Source organism: Cynocephalus volans, chromosome 14 (genome assembly GCF_027409185.1).
Source record: "Cynocephalus volans isolate mCynVol1 chromosome 14, mCynVol1.pri, whole genome shotgun sequence".
NCBI lineage: Eukaryota > Metazoa > Chordata > Mammalia > Dermoptera > Cynocephalidae > Cynocephalus > Cynocephalus volans.
Window position 1 is genome coordinate 84,386,596 of NC_084473.1, and position 14,099 is coordinate 84,400,694.

At 41.1% G+C, this 14,099-nt stretch overlaps 1 protein-coding gene across 1 annotated transcript in view; it reads left to right on the forward strand.

Moving 5' to 3' along the window:
• LOC134362603 (prominin-2-like) overlaps positions 1-6,486 on the forward strand; it is a 36,866-nt gene extending 30,380 nt beyond the window's left edge. Inside the window, 1 exon segment of the mRNA XM_063077800.1 lies at positions 6,370-6,486. Within this exon segment, the coding sequence (XP_062933870.1) occupies positions 6,370-6,486 (117 nt within the window).
• The last annotated feature ends 7,613 nt before the right edge of the window (positions 6,487-14,099 follow it).

The window sequence follows — 14,099 nt, forward strand, 5'->3', positions numbered from 1 at the left end:
TGGGGGAAAAAAAAAACTTTGTGCTATACTTACAACACTTCTGTGACTGAGAATTTTTTAAAAAATAAATTAAAGTTATTTTTATCAGAACAATGTCAAAAGTATTCTGTAATGGCTCTAAGAATTTTGTTATTATCAGTATGGTGACAAGCAATTTACTGCAGATGGCCAAAGATAATACCATGTTTCCTCAATGCATGTGTCACTCACAGATCCACCATTTCCCAACCTATAGGTCTCTTCAATACCCAGGGCCTAAATGGACTGCACCTTGTTCTTACTTTGGGGTTCTTGATATTGTACTCCATTTTCATAATTCACCTGCATGTAGGGCTGATTAGTGACGCCAAACCTGATTCTTTCAACCAAAATCACTGTTTTTACCTCCAAACATACTAACCAGGATTAAGACACACTATGAACCCTGGATCCTTGCAGGATACCTTGTAACAATTCACTCCAAAGTAAGAAGACAGAGATCACGTCACTGGGAATTGCTTTGAGCTGCTCTACCTACCAGTATGTACCTGGAGGCTCAGGTGCAGATCTTCAGGAGCATGGATTTTTGGAAGTCAGGTGACATGGGAGGTCCTGGGGAAAAGACAATTTAGAAAACCTTCTCTCCTTAGTGCGGGAGGCTGCTGCTGGGTGCATGTCCCTTCTGTGTACCATCAAAGCCAGTTTTCTCTTTTGCTCTTTAGCAGTGAGTGGCGACATGACGCTGACACAGACACCAGCTTTTCTGTCTGTACCTCCAGGACAGCGAGTCTCCGTTTTCTGTTATGTGGTACCCATATGCATGGAAAAATATATTTGATCTAGATAAAACATGGCCAAAGAGTTGAACCTCTTATATGGCATGTGACAATGGAAAATCATGTTCGGATGATGGGAGGAAGGCGCCATGGAGCAAGGAATGTGGAAGTATATTGAAGCTGGAAAAGCAGGGAATCAGGACTACAATTCTTCTGCCTTCTTGATTTCAGTTCAGTGAGACTCTGACCTTCAGAATTATTAGATAACTAATATGTGTTTTTGAAGACAGTAGGGTTGTGGGAATTTGTTGCAACAGCAGTAGGAAACTGGTACAAGGAGAGGACATTTCTGTTACCTTAATGAGTGGGAGTCTGTCCTCTGTTCTTGGAAATATTTCCCCCTTTTTATCATTTAGTTTCAATTTTGACAAGAGACAGAGGACATTTCACCATGAGGAAAGCTGGCACTAGAAATTGTCTCAAGTATAAAATATTCTGGTAAAAATAGCTTGATCACCTCTTTTATAATCTGGGTATCTGAGTATAGGAGTCAGCTCTCACAGAACCTGGGAGGAATGGAAGTTTTTTGTTTGTTTTTATATTATGAAGGCAAATTAGATTTACAGGACACAATCTGAGAGGCAAGGGCTGAGTCAGAGAGATGGGGATGGGCAGAGCAGATGAGGAGGGGTCAGAACAATGCAACATATACCTCTGGCCTCAAATCTGAAATAAAGACACATAGTGTTTCTGAAGGCTTTGAGAGAGGTGGGTTTTGTGGAGAAAACTACAAAGGCTGAGTTTAAGATCACAGTCTGCATGGTGTGGGGCAGAGGCAGCAGGCTGCTGTGAATTTCACACTCTCCTGGTTTGTCTTCCCTCATTATTTTATAGGTTTCGGGATTATCTCTGGGATGAACATGGTCACATAAATGAAACAGTTAGGTCAGATATACTTGAGATCAAATCCTAGGCCCAATGCTCACTGACCACGTGGCATCGGACAAACCACCTATTTGCTCTAAAGAACGATTTCCTCATCTGTGACATGAAGCACTAAGGTTATCATGGGGTGACCTGAGGTTTTATTGAGATGTGCCAAGAAGCATAATCCTTTAGAAAAGAATACCCAGGGCCATTTCTACACACTCTTAAATATCATAGAATAAAAGTGTTATGGAAGATATTACTAGCCAGATGTCATTTTCAAATAATAGTTTCAATATTTATTCTATAACCTAGAGTTACCTCATTATAGGGTTTCATATACATTTTTTCTACCATAGAAATTTCCACTAATTCACTTATGTGTAACATTAGAAACCTGAACAAGGAAATTACAAACTTTCACAGCTCCCATAATCTGGGTTTTCCCCAAGTCTCAACTGTGTTAGTTTCCTAGGGTTGTTGTAGCAGAAATTTGGTAGCTTAGAATGACAGAAATGTATTCTTTCACAGTTGCAGAGGCCAATTAAAGAATCAGTTTTAGTGGGCTAAAATCAGGGTGTTGGCAGACTCTGTTCTCTCCAGATGTTTTAAGGGAGAGTCTGTTCATTGCCTCTTCCACCTCTGGTGGCTTCAGCTTTCCTTGGCTGTGGCCACTTCACTCCAATCGCTGTCTCTGTGTTCACTCTGCCTTCTCTTCTGTCTGTGTTAAAATTTCTCTCAGTCTCCCTCTTATAAGGACCCTTGTAATTACATGTATAACCCACAGAAAATCCAGAACAGTTTCACCATTTTAAGGCCCTATGAATGTCCTTTTCTTAAGTAAGGTAACATTACTTTCTCCCTGGAATAAAAACTGGAATTTTTTTAAACCATACTCAGTCTACTAAACTTTCACAGTACCAGCTCTTTGTATACATACGCCCCTCCTCTCCCCTCATCAGTTTCTCTCCCTAAGTGTACCCAGCACCAACTGTGTCCAGATTCAGAGGGGCACACACAGAAGAACTTGCTGTGGGTTTGCTTAAAGACCTGCTGTTTCTCACACGATCATGCAGAGGGAAGGACACAGCCTAAGAAAGCAGTTAACTCTCTGGGGAGGAGCTGCCTCTATTCAGTGGAGCTCTAAAAGTCTTCAGGGACTGAGTCTTCAGCCCTCATGGAGGGTATGGAGAGTTCTTGATTTGAATGTGATCCACTTTTGCCTTCCATTTTACCCTTTCCACTCACTTTGGACAGAACAATTTGTGTGGGATGTCTTTGTGGCAAAATTGCTCAAAATATAAAAACACCTGTAATTTCATTTGTATTTTTTAAAAGTTCATGAGTTATTTTTACATGTAAAAAAATTGTATTTTGTATGTAAACCAATTCTCTGAGCACATCTTAGCTCAGGATATGTAAGATATCCCTACATTATGAATATAATATCCAAGTGTCTCTGGGATCTGGAGACACAAAATTAAATTCTGTGACTATGTGCCTCTTGTTTGGCCTCATTTACTGCTGTGGGATATTAGAGTGACACACTTTCCCACCTACCTCTTGCTCATGTCTCAGGACAAGTTGTAGGGACTCAGGGTGTCTCCTCCTAATACAGTACAGTGATTAACAGGCCAGTGGGGTCTCAGAAGGCTCCATATAAACAAATGCTGGCTTGCCTCTGCTTAGTTCAACTGATTGTCTGGAGTTGCAATGGTTAACTCAGCAACTGCTTAGGTTAGAAAACAGAACAAGTCTCCCCACCCAATCTATGTAAGTAAGAATAGAAATTTAAGTGACCACTCTGCAGACATCTGGCTGGCTCTGGGGTGACCTCAGTTTCAGCCTCCAGAAAGGAGCTCTGTACATGGAGCAGCATCACTATTCCACTCAACCCAGCTTCAGCTTCTGTGGGACCAGACACATCTCCATCTCCTCCACCACCTCCTCCAAGCACCTTGGGGGGTAGGCCCCCCATACCTGAGCAGACCTGGCAGATAACTATGTGCTGAACCTCATTCCCTTTGACCTTAGGTTTAGATGCAACAGATTCTGTGGACACTCCAAAATGAGCTTCCTGTACCAGATCCCCTGCCTCCTGGTGATGGGTTTTCAGGGTATAAGCACATTTCCCACCATGTATCATGAGGTGGAACTTTAGCCCTTGACTCAGAGATAATGTGCTCAAAAGTGGTCTGCAAATGGCAGTGTAATATGTAGAGTTGTTTTGACTAGATCTTATTAGGAAACTGAAGCACAGAGTCTAACACTAACAACAAGGCAGAGAGACAAACAGCCTTAAACCTGTCTCCCTGAAGACCGTGGAGCTCTCTCTCCATGTTCCCACCCCACGTCCACTCTCTCTTTAGAGGCTCATAGAGGTCCTGATCAGATTATGCAAAATGGACTTGCTCACCTGCCCCTCAGGGTGAGATCATATCACTGTAAGCCCTTTCATAGCTTTCCCTAGCCCTGAGGACACATTGATGACCATGTTTATGTAGATTCTTGTACACAGGCAAAGGTGGGAAGGCCACGGGGACTAGTTTTTGTCATGATCAAGTGTGACATGATTGTACTAAGTAACAGGGTCATTTTCAGGTGCAGACACTAAATGGTGAATTGACTGTAGAAATTTTAAATTGATAATAACCTTTTTGTTCTCACTATGCACTGGCAATGTGAACAGTTTCAGAGATAAAATATTTCTTTCTAGAGGAATGACAATTCTTACCAGCCACCTTCCCCCGAACCCTTGTTATGCCCCTAGAAGTTCTGCTCAGGTGTCTGAAAATTGGTGCTGGCTGGTGGCTGTGCATCTCAGTCTTCCATTTGGCCTCTCAACCTCCAGTAGGCTAGATTAGCTTTCTCATTTTTTAAGGGGAGAAGGTGGAAGCTGCAAGGTCTCTTGAGACCTGGATTTCAAACTGGTACTTGGTTGTTTTCAACACGTTTTATTGTTGAATGCAAGTCCCAAGCATCAGTCTAGATGCAAGACAAGGGAATAAAGGCTCTACCTCTCAATGAAAGGAATGTGGGGCAATATTTTACAAATCTACCTTAAATATCTTAATTAATAAACTTAACAATAACAAAGGTCAGAATGGGTGTAATACTCATATTTATCGAATGTCTATCATACACCATGATTGAAATAAGTTTTTACAAAGGAAATATGTTTTACTCCCATCTTCCAGTCAGAGACTGAGGTCAGAGAGAGGTTATGAGGCATGTCCAAGGCTATGCAGATAGTAAGCCAGGATTCTAATCAGAAATCTGACATACAGAAGAGGGAGAGCAGTGTGACTACACAGAGAAATTCTACACGCCAGCTGGCTGGAAAGATTCTGTGAGTGGCACTGGCTCCTGTGCTGACGGTAGTGTGACTCTACACGCAGCTTCCTGAACACGTGGCTGTGCCTCTTAACACTATTTTGTAAGTTTACCAACCATTCCAAAGAAATTCAGTATGATTAGTATGGCATTCTTCATAGCTAAGATCCAGAGAAAAAAGATGATATTTTATTTTAATGCAAAGACAATGACAATAAAACAAGAAAACAGGATAAAGGCAAAAGAGAAAACACTAGACTCAGGCCTTTGGGTAGGAGGGGCTGAGACTCAGTAGTGGAACACATGGGCCATCTCCATTCAGAAGAAAGGGACAAGCAGGAAAAGAAATGAGCAGTAGAAGTGAAGCCTTCGTTACTCAAAGGAAGCCTAAGGGGAAACAAGGAGTCTCCTTCCTGAGCTCCAGCAAGCAGAGGAAAAAATCTCAATTAAAAAAATGTATGTACACACACACACACACACACTCACATATGTGTGCACAATACTGTCTATCCTGTTGTAAAGAGCACATCTAAGGTCCAGCCAGGCTCTTAAATGTCTTTTCTGGATAAGTTAGAATAACTTCTCAAGCAAGGAAAAGAAACTAAAGAAACTATAGCAATGGCTTAAGCAATATCAAGGAGTTAGAAAGAACATTTAGGGATGATGCACCTGCTCAGTCATAGAAAATTCGACCCAGATTCTTTCTTTCTTCTTTCACACCTTCACCTCATTGGCTTTTCAATGCTGGTCTTATGCCTCATGGTCTCAAGAAGGTCGCAATGGCTCTAGGCATCAAATTCTCCAAAAGCTGATCCAGGAAGAAATACAGGGCAACACCCCTTGTCTTCCTTCTTTTCATTCTTCACAGAAGCCCTGTGCACCCCTCACTCCCCTTACATATTTATGAGCTGATCACATGTGTCTCCTAATACCTGCTCCTGCCCTGGGCAAGAGGCTCAACTGTCCCTACCATGGACAGCATGACAGAGCTGGTGCCTTGTGAACCACAAGCAGAGGGGAACTGCTGCCGGGTAGATGTTGAGAGCTTTGGCACATTTTAATTATTCCTATGCTTAGAAGTTAAATTGAATGAGAAAGAGAGGTCCCAAGGGCTTCATTGTGTAGCACAGGGGAGGGGGTTGCTGTAGGGGGTGGGCTTGGAACTGCCAGTCCCTGAGGATGATGCTGGAGTCAAATATCTAATTGTCCTGCTAACGATCTCAGATGAACCAATTATAGAAATGTGGGCTGTGAGTTTAGGACCACGACAGGCTTCCAAGTACTGGAATAAATGGGGGAGAGCTTTGGAATGGGGTCCTCAGTCCAGAATAAGGTCTGGCTTGCACTGCCCTAGCGCTGCCGGCTCCGGCCCTGGGCTGTGGAGGAAGCAGCTGCTGTCCAGAGCGATGGGGCTGAGGACCTGGGAGGAACCAGAGGCCCTGCCTATGGGACTGCCAAGCAGGAGATTTAGAGAAGGAAACTTCACAACACCTATGGCCCTGATCCAGGCTGAGCTCCCAGCAGCCCAGGTGACAGTCTCAGAGAGCAGAACCTTAGAGCTGGGCCCGGACTATGTGGGGCTGGCAGTTCTCAGCTCTGTTCTCACTGGTCTTAAGTGGCTGAGATCCTGCTGGAGCCACAGACGGAGGGTCAGCAAATGTTCCCACTCCAGAGACTTTACTCAGCCAGATTTTGTTCTGGTTAGAAAGAAAAAGAGTATATTCCATAGATGGATAGATGGATAGACTGACAGATAGAGAGATATAAAATATATAATATTTTAGGTATAAATTATATTTATATGTTACATATATAGTATATATATAATAAATTAATTTAATATGTAATTTATACATAAATAGTTAAAACTTTAATTACTTACATAATATTTTAATTCTAATAAATTAAGCATGGACATTTAAAAGCAGCAATGGTCATCAGTCTCATGGCTCTCTCCCCACCATAGAGCCTGAGTGTCTTGAAGCTCAGGACCCATCTCCATGTCCCTGCTGGGGCCAGTAGTGACCTGTCCATTGCTGGAAATGCTGAGTGACCCGAGGAGCATCTGAGGGCACAAGGCAGCAGGTGTAAAAGAGACAGGAATTGGGTCTAGGACTGAATGGAGAGACGTTTGTGTCCACAGCTCAGCATGGGCAATTCATCCCTTGGTGTCTCCATCACACAGAGCAGCACACATAGCTCAGTAGCTGCATAGTCACAGGACAAACAACCTGATGGCCTGGTGGCAGACATTTCTGACTGGTAGCAACGTGGGGTCTCTGCCCAGCTGTCATGACTCACAAGGCTGCGGGACTGTTCACACTGTCTGCGTCTGTCCATGTGCCAGCTTCCGAATATCTCTTAATTTACTCTCTGGTCTCCAGTAATCACAACTTGCCAGCAGTGACCCTTCCACAAGGATCAATGGCGTGGAGTGAGAACTGTGGGGGCAGCAACAGGCAGGACGTGGGAGAGAAAAAATGTGGCAGCTCTGCAGAAGTGGCAGTCATGTGTGAAGTAGGATGAATTGGCATCATGACCTCAGAGCAGGAGGGGCACAAACACCCTGACACACTCCATCAGTGATGCAGAGGAGATGCCCTGGAGGTGCCCCAGGAGAAGGAGGGAGGGGAGAGAGGGGAGAGGAGGAGTGTGACTGCAGAGCTGTCTCCAGCCTGCTCCCCTGAAAAGACCCCAGACCCTCAGCAGCCTCTGGGCAGGGACAGCAGCTGGAGGCGGTTTGTGCAGGAATGGTGACAGGAGAAGGTGCACATGCTCCTAAAAGGCAGCTCGGCTGCTGATGACCAGATGACATCTATCCCAGACTCCCGCCCCTGACCCAGGAAGGCTTTGTGTCCTCAAGGCAGCATGAGCCAGCAGGAGCTCAGAACCAGGCTGGGTTCAGCTGGTGCCAGGCTAAGACACTGCTAAAATTCTGGCGCCCTGGAGGTGATGTGAATCTCTTTCCTGGAACACAGTGTGGAGGCTGGAGTTGGGGCCCCCCATAATCCCCTCTGGCACCTAAGTGGGCAACAAATATGAACATTCTTAAATGTTAATACCAAGCAAGTAGCTCACACAGTTTTATGCAACTCTGATGACAAAGCAAAACAGGCTGACAACTGCATCTTCAAGGAAACACTCATGTTTAATGCAAACACACTGAGAGTGCAGCCTGAGTCCTTATCTTCACCAGAAGGTGTAAACAGCAGGAGGAAGAGCAGCTAAGCTGGTACCCATGTCCATGAGTTGCCTTCCGAAGTAGATCCTGCTCAGAGATGGTCAGCATGATTCATTAGTCTGCTCAGACTATTACACCTAAATACCATAGGCTTGGTGGCTTAAACAAGAGAATTGTTTTTTTCACAGTTCTGGAGGTTGAAAAGTCCAACATTAAGGACCAGCTGGATTGGCTTTCTGCTGAGGATCCTCTTTCGGTTTTTCCAAGAGCCACCTTCTCACCATGTCTTCACATAGTCTTTCACGTGTTTTTCACATTGTGTGTTCTTGAGTGTGAGGGTGAGAGGGACAAAGAGAGAGAGAAAGAGAAAAAGAGAGAGACAGGGCTCTGTGGTGTCCATTCTCAGGAGTTTCTCCAGGTGTTCCAGGTCATACAAGAGAACTCATTCAAGCTTTTGGGGCTCCCTGTTGGGCACGGACAGTATCACTCTTACTTTCTCAGTATTTCTAACATCAGGTGGTTTTTTTTTTTTTCTCTCTCACTGTTGTTTTTATGGTTTGTTTATTGTGGTGTTTCGTTGCCATCTAATGGCTGCTTTTTGACATAGCAACTTATAGGATTTTCAGTTTTGGTTCCCAATGAGTTTTGACTGTGAATCTTTTCACCCACATTTATGAAACTGATCCTATTTCATCCATTGCCAAGCCAGATTCTGCAGGAAACACAAATGATCACTCTCCTCAGTAAACTGACTTCCTAATTAAGGAGAAATCTAATAGGTATCCAGTTATCCAGAAGAGATATTGGTCACAAGATAATAAAGTAATGGTTTCTGTGATTTATATAAGATGCCAAAGAAGTTGTTTTGGAAATGCAGGCGAGAGGGGACTACATGGGAACCTGCAAGGCATAATGGCAGGTGTGAACTGAGAAGCAGAAGACCCAGATCTAGATAAATCCCCACAATCCTTCCAAAGTCGCTCTGAGAACCAGAGTAGCTGCACCATCCGAGGCCACACAGCCTTCTGGACTGATAGTTGGTGAGGATTCTTGTTGTCTGTATCACTGTGAGTGGTCATCATTTAGACCAGAGCACACGAAAATATTTTTCTAAGATAAAGAAAATGGCTATGTTTCCATTGTCCAATAGGGTGGCATTTAGCCACATATGGCTATTGAGCATGTGAAATGTAACTAGTGTAACTGAGAAACTGTCTTTAATTTTCATTAATTCTTACATTTACGTAGCAATGTGCTGCTAGTGGTTACCATGTGAGACAGCACAACTTTAGACAGTCATTATTTTTTTCTCTGATGTAAGGTACTTACATATTAAGAATTAAGAGTTCTTGGAGATTTGACACGTTTGTCATTTTGTGATTCCCCTATCTACCCCTGACAATTTTTCTTGTCTGATGTATGCTTTGTCTGAGGTTAACATAGCTGCTTCAACTTTCTTTTCACAAGTCTTAGCTTGGTATATATTTCTTCATACATTTACCTTAATTGATTTCTTTGTCTGTTTTTGTCTGTTTGGTTGGTTTTTACTGACACATATTGACTGTACATATTTATGGGGTACAGATTTATATTTTATTTATATATGTGTACAGTGTGCAATCATATCAGGATAATTAGAATATTCATAATTGCAAATATTTATCATTTCCTTGTGATGAGAGCATTTGGAGAACAAAAAATAAATATTAATTTATTAGTGCTACTTTATACCATAGTTACTAGAGGTAACTTGGAAGGGCAGGAACCAATGGGATGATGTTAGCTAAAAAATACAATAATATGTCATTACCGTGCTGTTTTTGTTACTATAGCTTTGTAGTATAGTTTAAAGTTAAGTAGTGTTATGTCTCCAGCATTATTATTATTTTTTTTTTTTTTGCTCAGGATTGCTTTGGCTATTCTTGGTTTCTTGTTATTCCACATGAATGTTAGAATTGGTTTCCTTTTCCATTTCTGAGAAAAATGTCATTGGAATTTTAATGGAGATTGCATTAATTTGTAGATCACTTTAGGTAGTATGGATATGGACCAGTGGAAAAGAATGGAGAATCCAGAAATCAGCCCATACAACCTAAAGCAATCTGATCTTCGGCAAAGGCACCAAGTCTACACACTGGAGAAGAGGCTGCCTGTTCAGTAAATGGTGCTGGGAAAACTGGATATTCATATGTAGGAGAATGAGACTGGACCCATACCTCTCACCATATGTCAAAATCAACTCAATATGGATTAAAGAATTAAATATACACCCTGAGACAATAAAACTCCTTAAAGAAAACATAGGGGAAACACTTCAGGAAGTAGGATTGGGTACAAACTTCATAAATATGACCCCAAAACACAGGCAACCAAAGGAAAAATAAACAAATGTGATTATATCAAACTAAAAAGCTTCTGCACAGCAAAAGAAACAATTAACAGAGTGAAAAGACAACCAACAGAGTGGGAGAAAATATTTGTAAAATATACATCTGGCAAATGATTAATATCCAGAATATTCCAGAAACTCAAAAGAACAGCAGACAAACAAGTAACCAATTAAAAAATGGGCAAAGGAGCTGAATAGGCATTTCTCAAAGAAGGCTTATGAATGGCCAACAAACACATGAAAAAATGCTCAACATCACTCAGCATTGGGGAAGTGCAAATCAAAACCACTTTGAAATACCATCTCACTCCAGTTAGAATGGCTAATATCTAAAGGAATACTGAAGGCTGGCGAGGTTGTGGAGAAAAAGGAACCCTCCTATGCTGTTGGTGCAATTGCAAAACGGCGCAGCCTTCATGGAAAATGGTGTGGAGGTTCCTCAAACAATTGCAGATAGATCTACCATATGACACAGCTATTCCACTGCTGGGAATATACTCAGAGGAATGGAAATCATCATGTTGAAGGGATACCTGTACTTCCATGGTTATTGCAGCACTATTTACAATAGCCAAGAGTTGGAACCAGCCTAAATGTCCATCATCAGATGAGTGGATATGGAAAATGTGGTATATCTATGCAATGGAATTCTAGTTTGTTATAAAACAGGATGAAATTCTACCATTCGCAGCAACATGGATGGACTCAGAGAAAATGATATTAAGTGAACTAAGTCAGGCACAGAAAGATAAATACTGCATGTTCTCACTTATTTCTGGGAGCTAAAAATAAATTAATAAATACACAAGTAGACGGGGTGGGGGAAGACACAACAATCACAATTCCTTGAACTTGTTAAGACAAGTGAACAGACATGATGTTGGTGCATGGGAGGGGGAAGAGGGAAGGGGAGGGAAGAATTGGTAAAGGGACACGAAAATCAACTACATTGTATATTGATAAAATTAAATTAAATTAAAAAATAAAAAATAAATAAAAAGGAAAAAAAAAAAGAAAAGAAAAAGAGGCATGGGATTCATTAAAATATGGTGGGATCCACAAATGGACAGCAGTCACTGAGTCGGCTATTTTTATATACAGAATTTTCTACCACTTGGAATAATGCAGAAATCAAATGGACAGGCAAAGCATGCACAAAGCTACTTCTAACTGGGGAGACTGAAACAACGTTGGAGCTTTATCAGGATTTATGTAGCTGAGACACTGTTTCTGAAAATCTGAGTTTCTGGTGCCTCAGCTGAATAAACGGTGGCTACATCTAAATGGCAATTAATTGTAGAATTATGTACTCTTCCAAGTTTTTAATTTCTGATTTTACTAATCAATGGAATTGTGTCTCTTGGTAGTATGGAAGACAACAATATTGAGAGAGAGAGAGGAAACTATGGGGTTTAGAGAGAGGAGAATATCAGAGAAGAACCAACCATACTTCACTAGATGCAGTTAGTCTGAATTGGACTTTTAGAGAAAAACACTTAGAAGAAAAGTGTTTGAAGAAGTCACAGATGATTTAGATAAATCAAATACTCACAAATTGGAAACTCTTGCCAGAGAAAAGAGATGACATCATAAAAAAGTCAAATGACAGTTTGATTTACCAAATTACTCTAACACATATACATTTACTTTGCTCTTAATTGCCTTATATCTCTCAAGTCTCAAAAGAGCCTATGGTTGAAGAAATCTGTTTGCATAGAAATCTAAAAATCAAGAGAATAAACTTATAACAGCATTAAGGGAGAAGCATGTTAAACTTGAGAACAACCTGGGATTAGGTTTATAAGTTATGACACAAGTATTAGAAATATAGGGAAAAGATTAAAGAGGCAGCATAAGGATTAAATGAGAATGACGGACAGCAATATGACAAGTTAACCTTTCACAGGGTAAAGTTTTGATAACGGATGCTGAGAAGAAATACATTGGATGGGTCTGGGAGGGCGTGATGGAAGTTCTGAGCAGTTTAGTGTAGGTCAAGATGAAATAATTAGGATTTTAAGTGGTGTGAGCAACTTAGTGAAGAAACCCATCCTAGAACCTAATGTGGCTGTGGATGAAACATACTTGACTTAGATTTACGACTGTTTTGCATGAGTCTCTGCTAAGTTAGTCTACTCATGATAATGATGATTATTATATTGCTAAATATTATAATAATAGTTTCAACAAAATTAATAGAAGCATGTGTTACAAATTGGGTATTGTTCTACATACTTTACTCTGTTTAAGTTGTAAACAGTTCTATGAAGTAGACACTATAATTGTCACAGTTTATAGAAACTGAGGGAGGTTAAGTAACTTTACTGTCACACAGTCTGCAAGTGGTGAATTTCCTTCCTCAACACTGATGGTTTGACTTCAGGGCCTGCCATGATAATGTTGGGACTGTGGGATGCAGACCTCTGGCTGTGGATGAAGCTCTAATCCTGAATGGATGAAGGTTCCATTAGAACATGGAGTAGCGGTTTCAGTTAGGATATACAAGTTCTGCAGATCTATTGTACAGCATCATAACTGCAGTTAACTAATGATATTTAATAATGTATTGTATGCTTGAAAATTAAGAGATACCAAATGTTTTTACCACACAATAAATGTGACGTGATGAATACGTTACTTAGTTCAAAAAAAAAAAAAAAAAAAAAAGAACATGGAGTAGCATTAATGCAACTGCTTCCTTGAGACATAGAGAAAAGTTTGGGAAAGCCAAACTTTCAAAGGAAAGAAGCAGATTCTTAGGAAATGAGGCTCAGAAGTATAAACAGAGGTTTTCCAGAGTGTTAGGAACTGGGCCTAAGTGTGGGTTGATCGAGGTGCTGTGCTGAGTGAAGTGGTATGTGGATTGGAAAGTCACGCAAGGAAGAGTTCCTGCCCACATGGACAGTGCCATCCTCTGTCTTCCGGGAAATGGTACCACATACACTGCAGGGCCAGAGCTTTTCACTGACTCATCCGTGTACTTGTGGTGGTCCTTGAACCCACACTGCTGGGCCTAATGGAGTGTAGCTTTTTACTAATTCTAACAAAGAATGAGAAAGCTTCAACACTTTTAGGTAAGATCACTAAGCAATAAGGAAAGGACATACTTGGAAGATGAAGTTCTGATCAATTTATCATTTTTATCTGATCTCATCATGTACTGAGGGCTACAACCAGAAATTTTTAGGGTAGGAAAAAAAAAAAAAAACAAACATGGCCATAGTCTCCGGTTTTGTTGCTAACAGTCTTGTGCCAAATACCATCTCTCTCAATCTAGATACTAGATAAGTGGTGAAGCAGGAGGACACAGGGATTAAATTCCATGACCAAAGGAGAGCTATTCTACCCTCAGGCTGAGCTAACCAACTTTTCTAACCTGACTGCCTGGGTAAAAGGTGACAACATATTATTAACATATCACCAATACAAATAGATCTATTTTATTAAAACTGATGGCATAGATGTAAATATTTAGTAAACAATTTGTGAAGATATTAAGAAAAACTTGAAAATA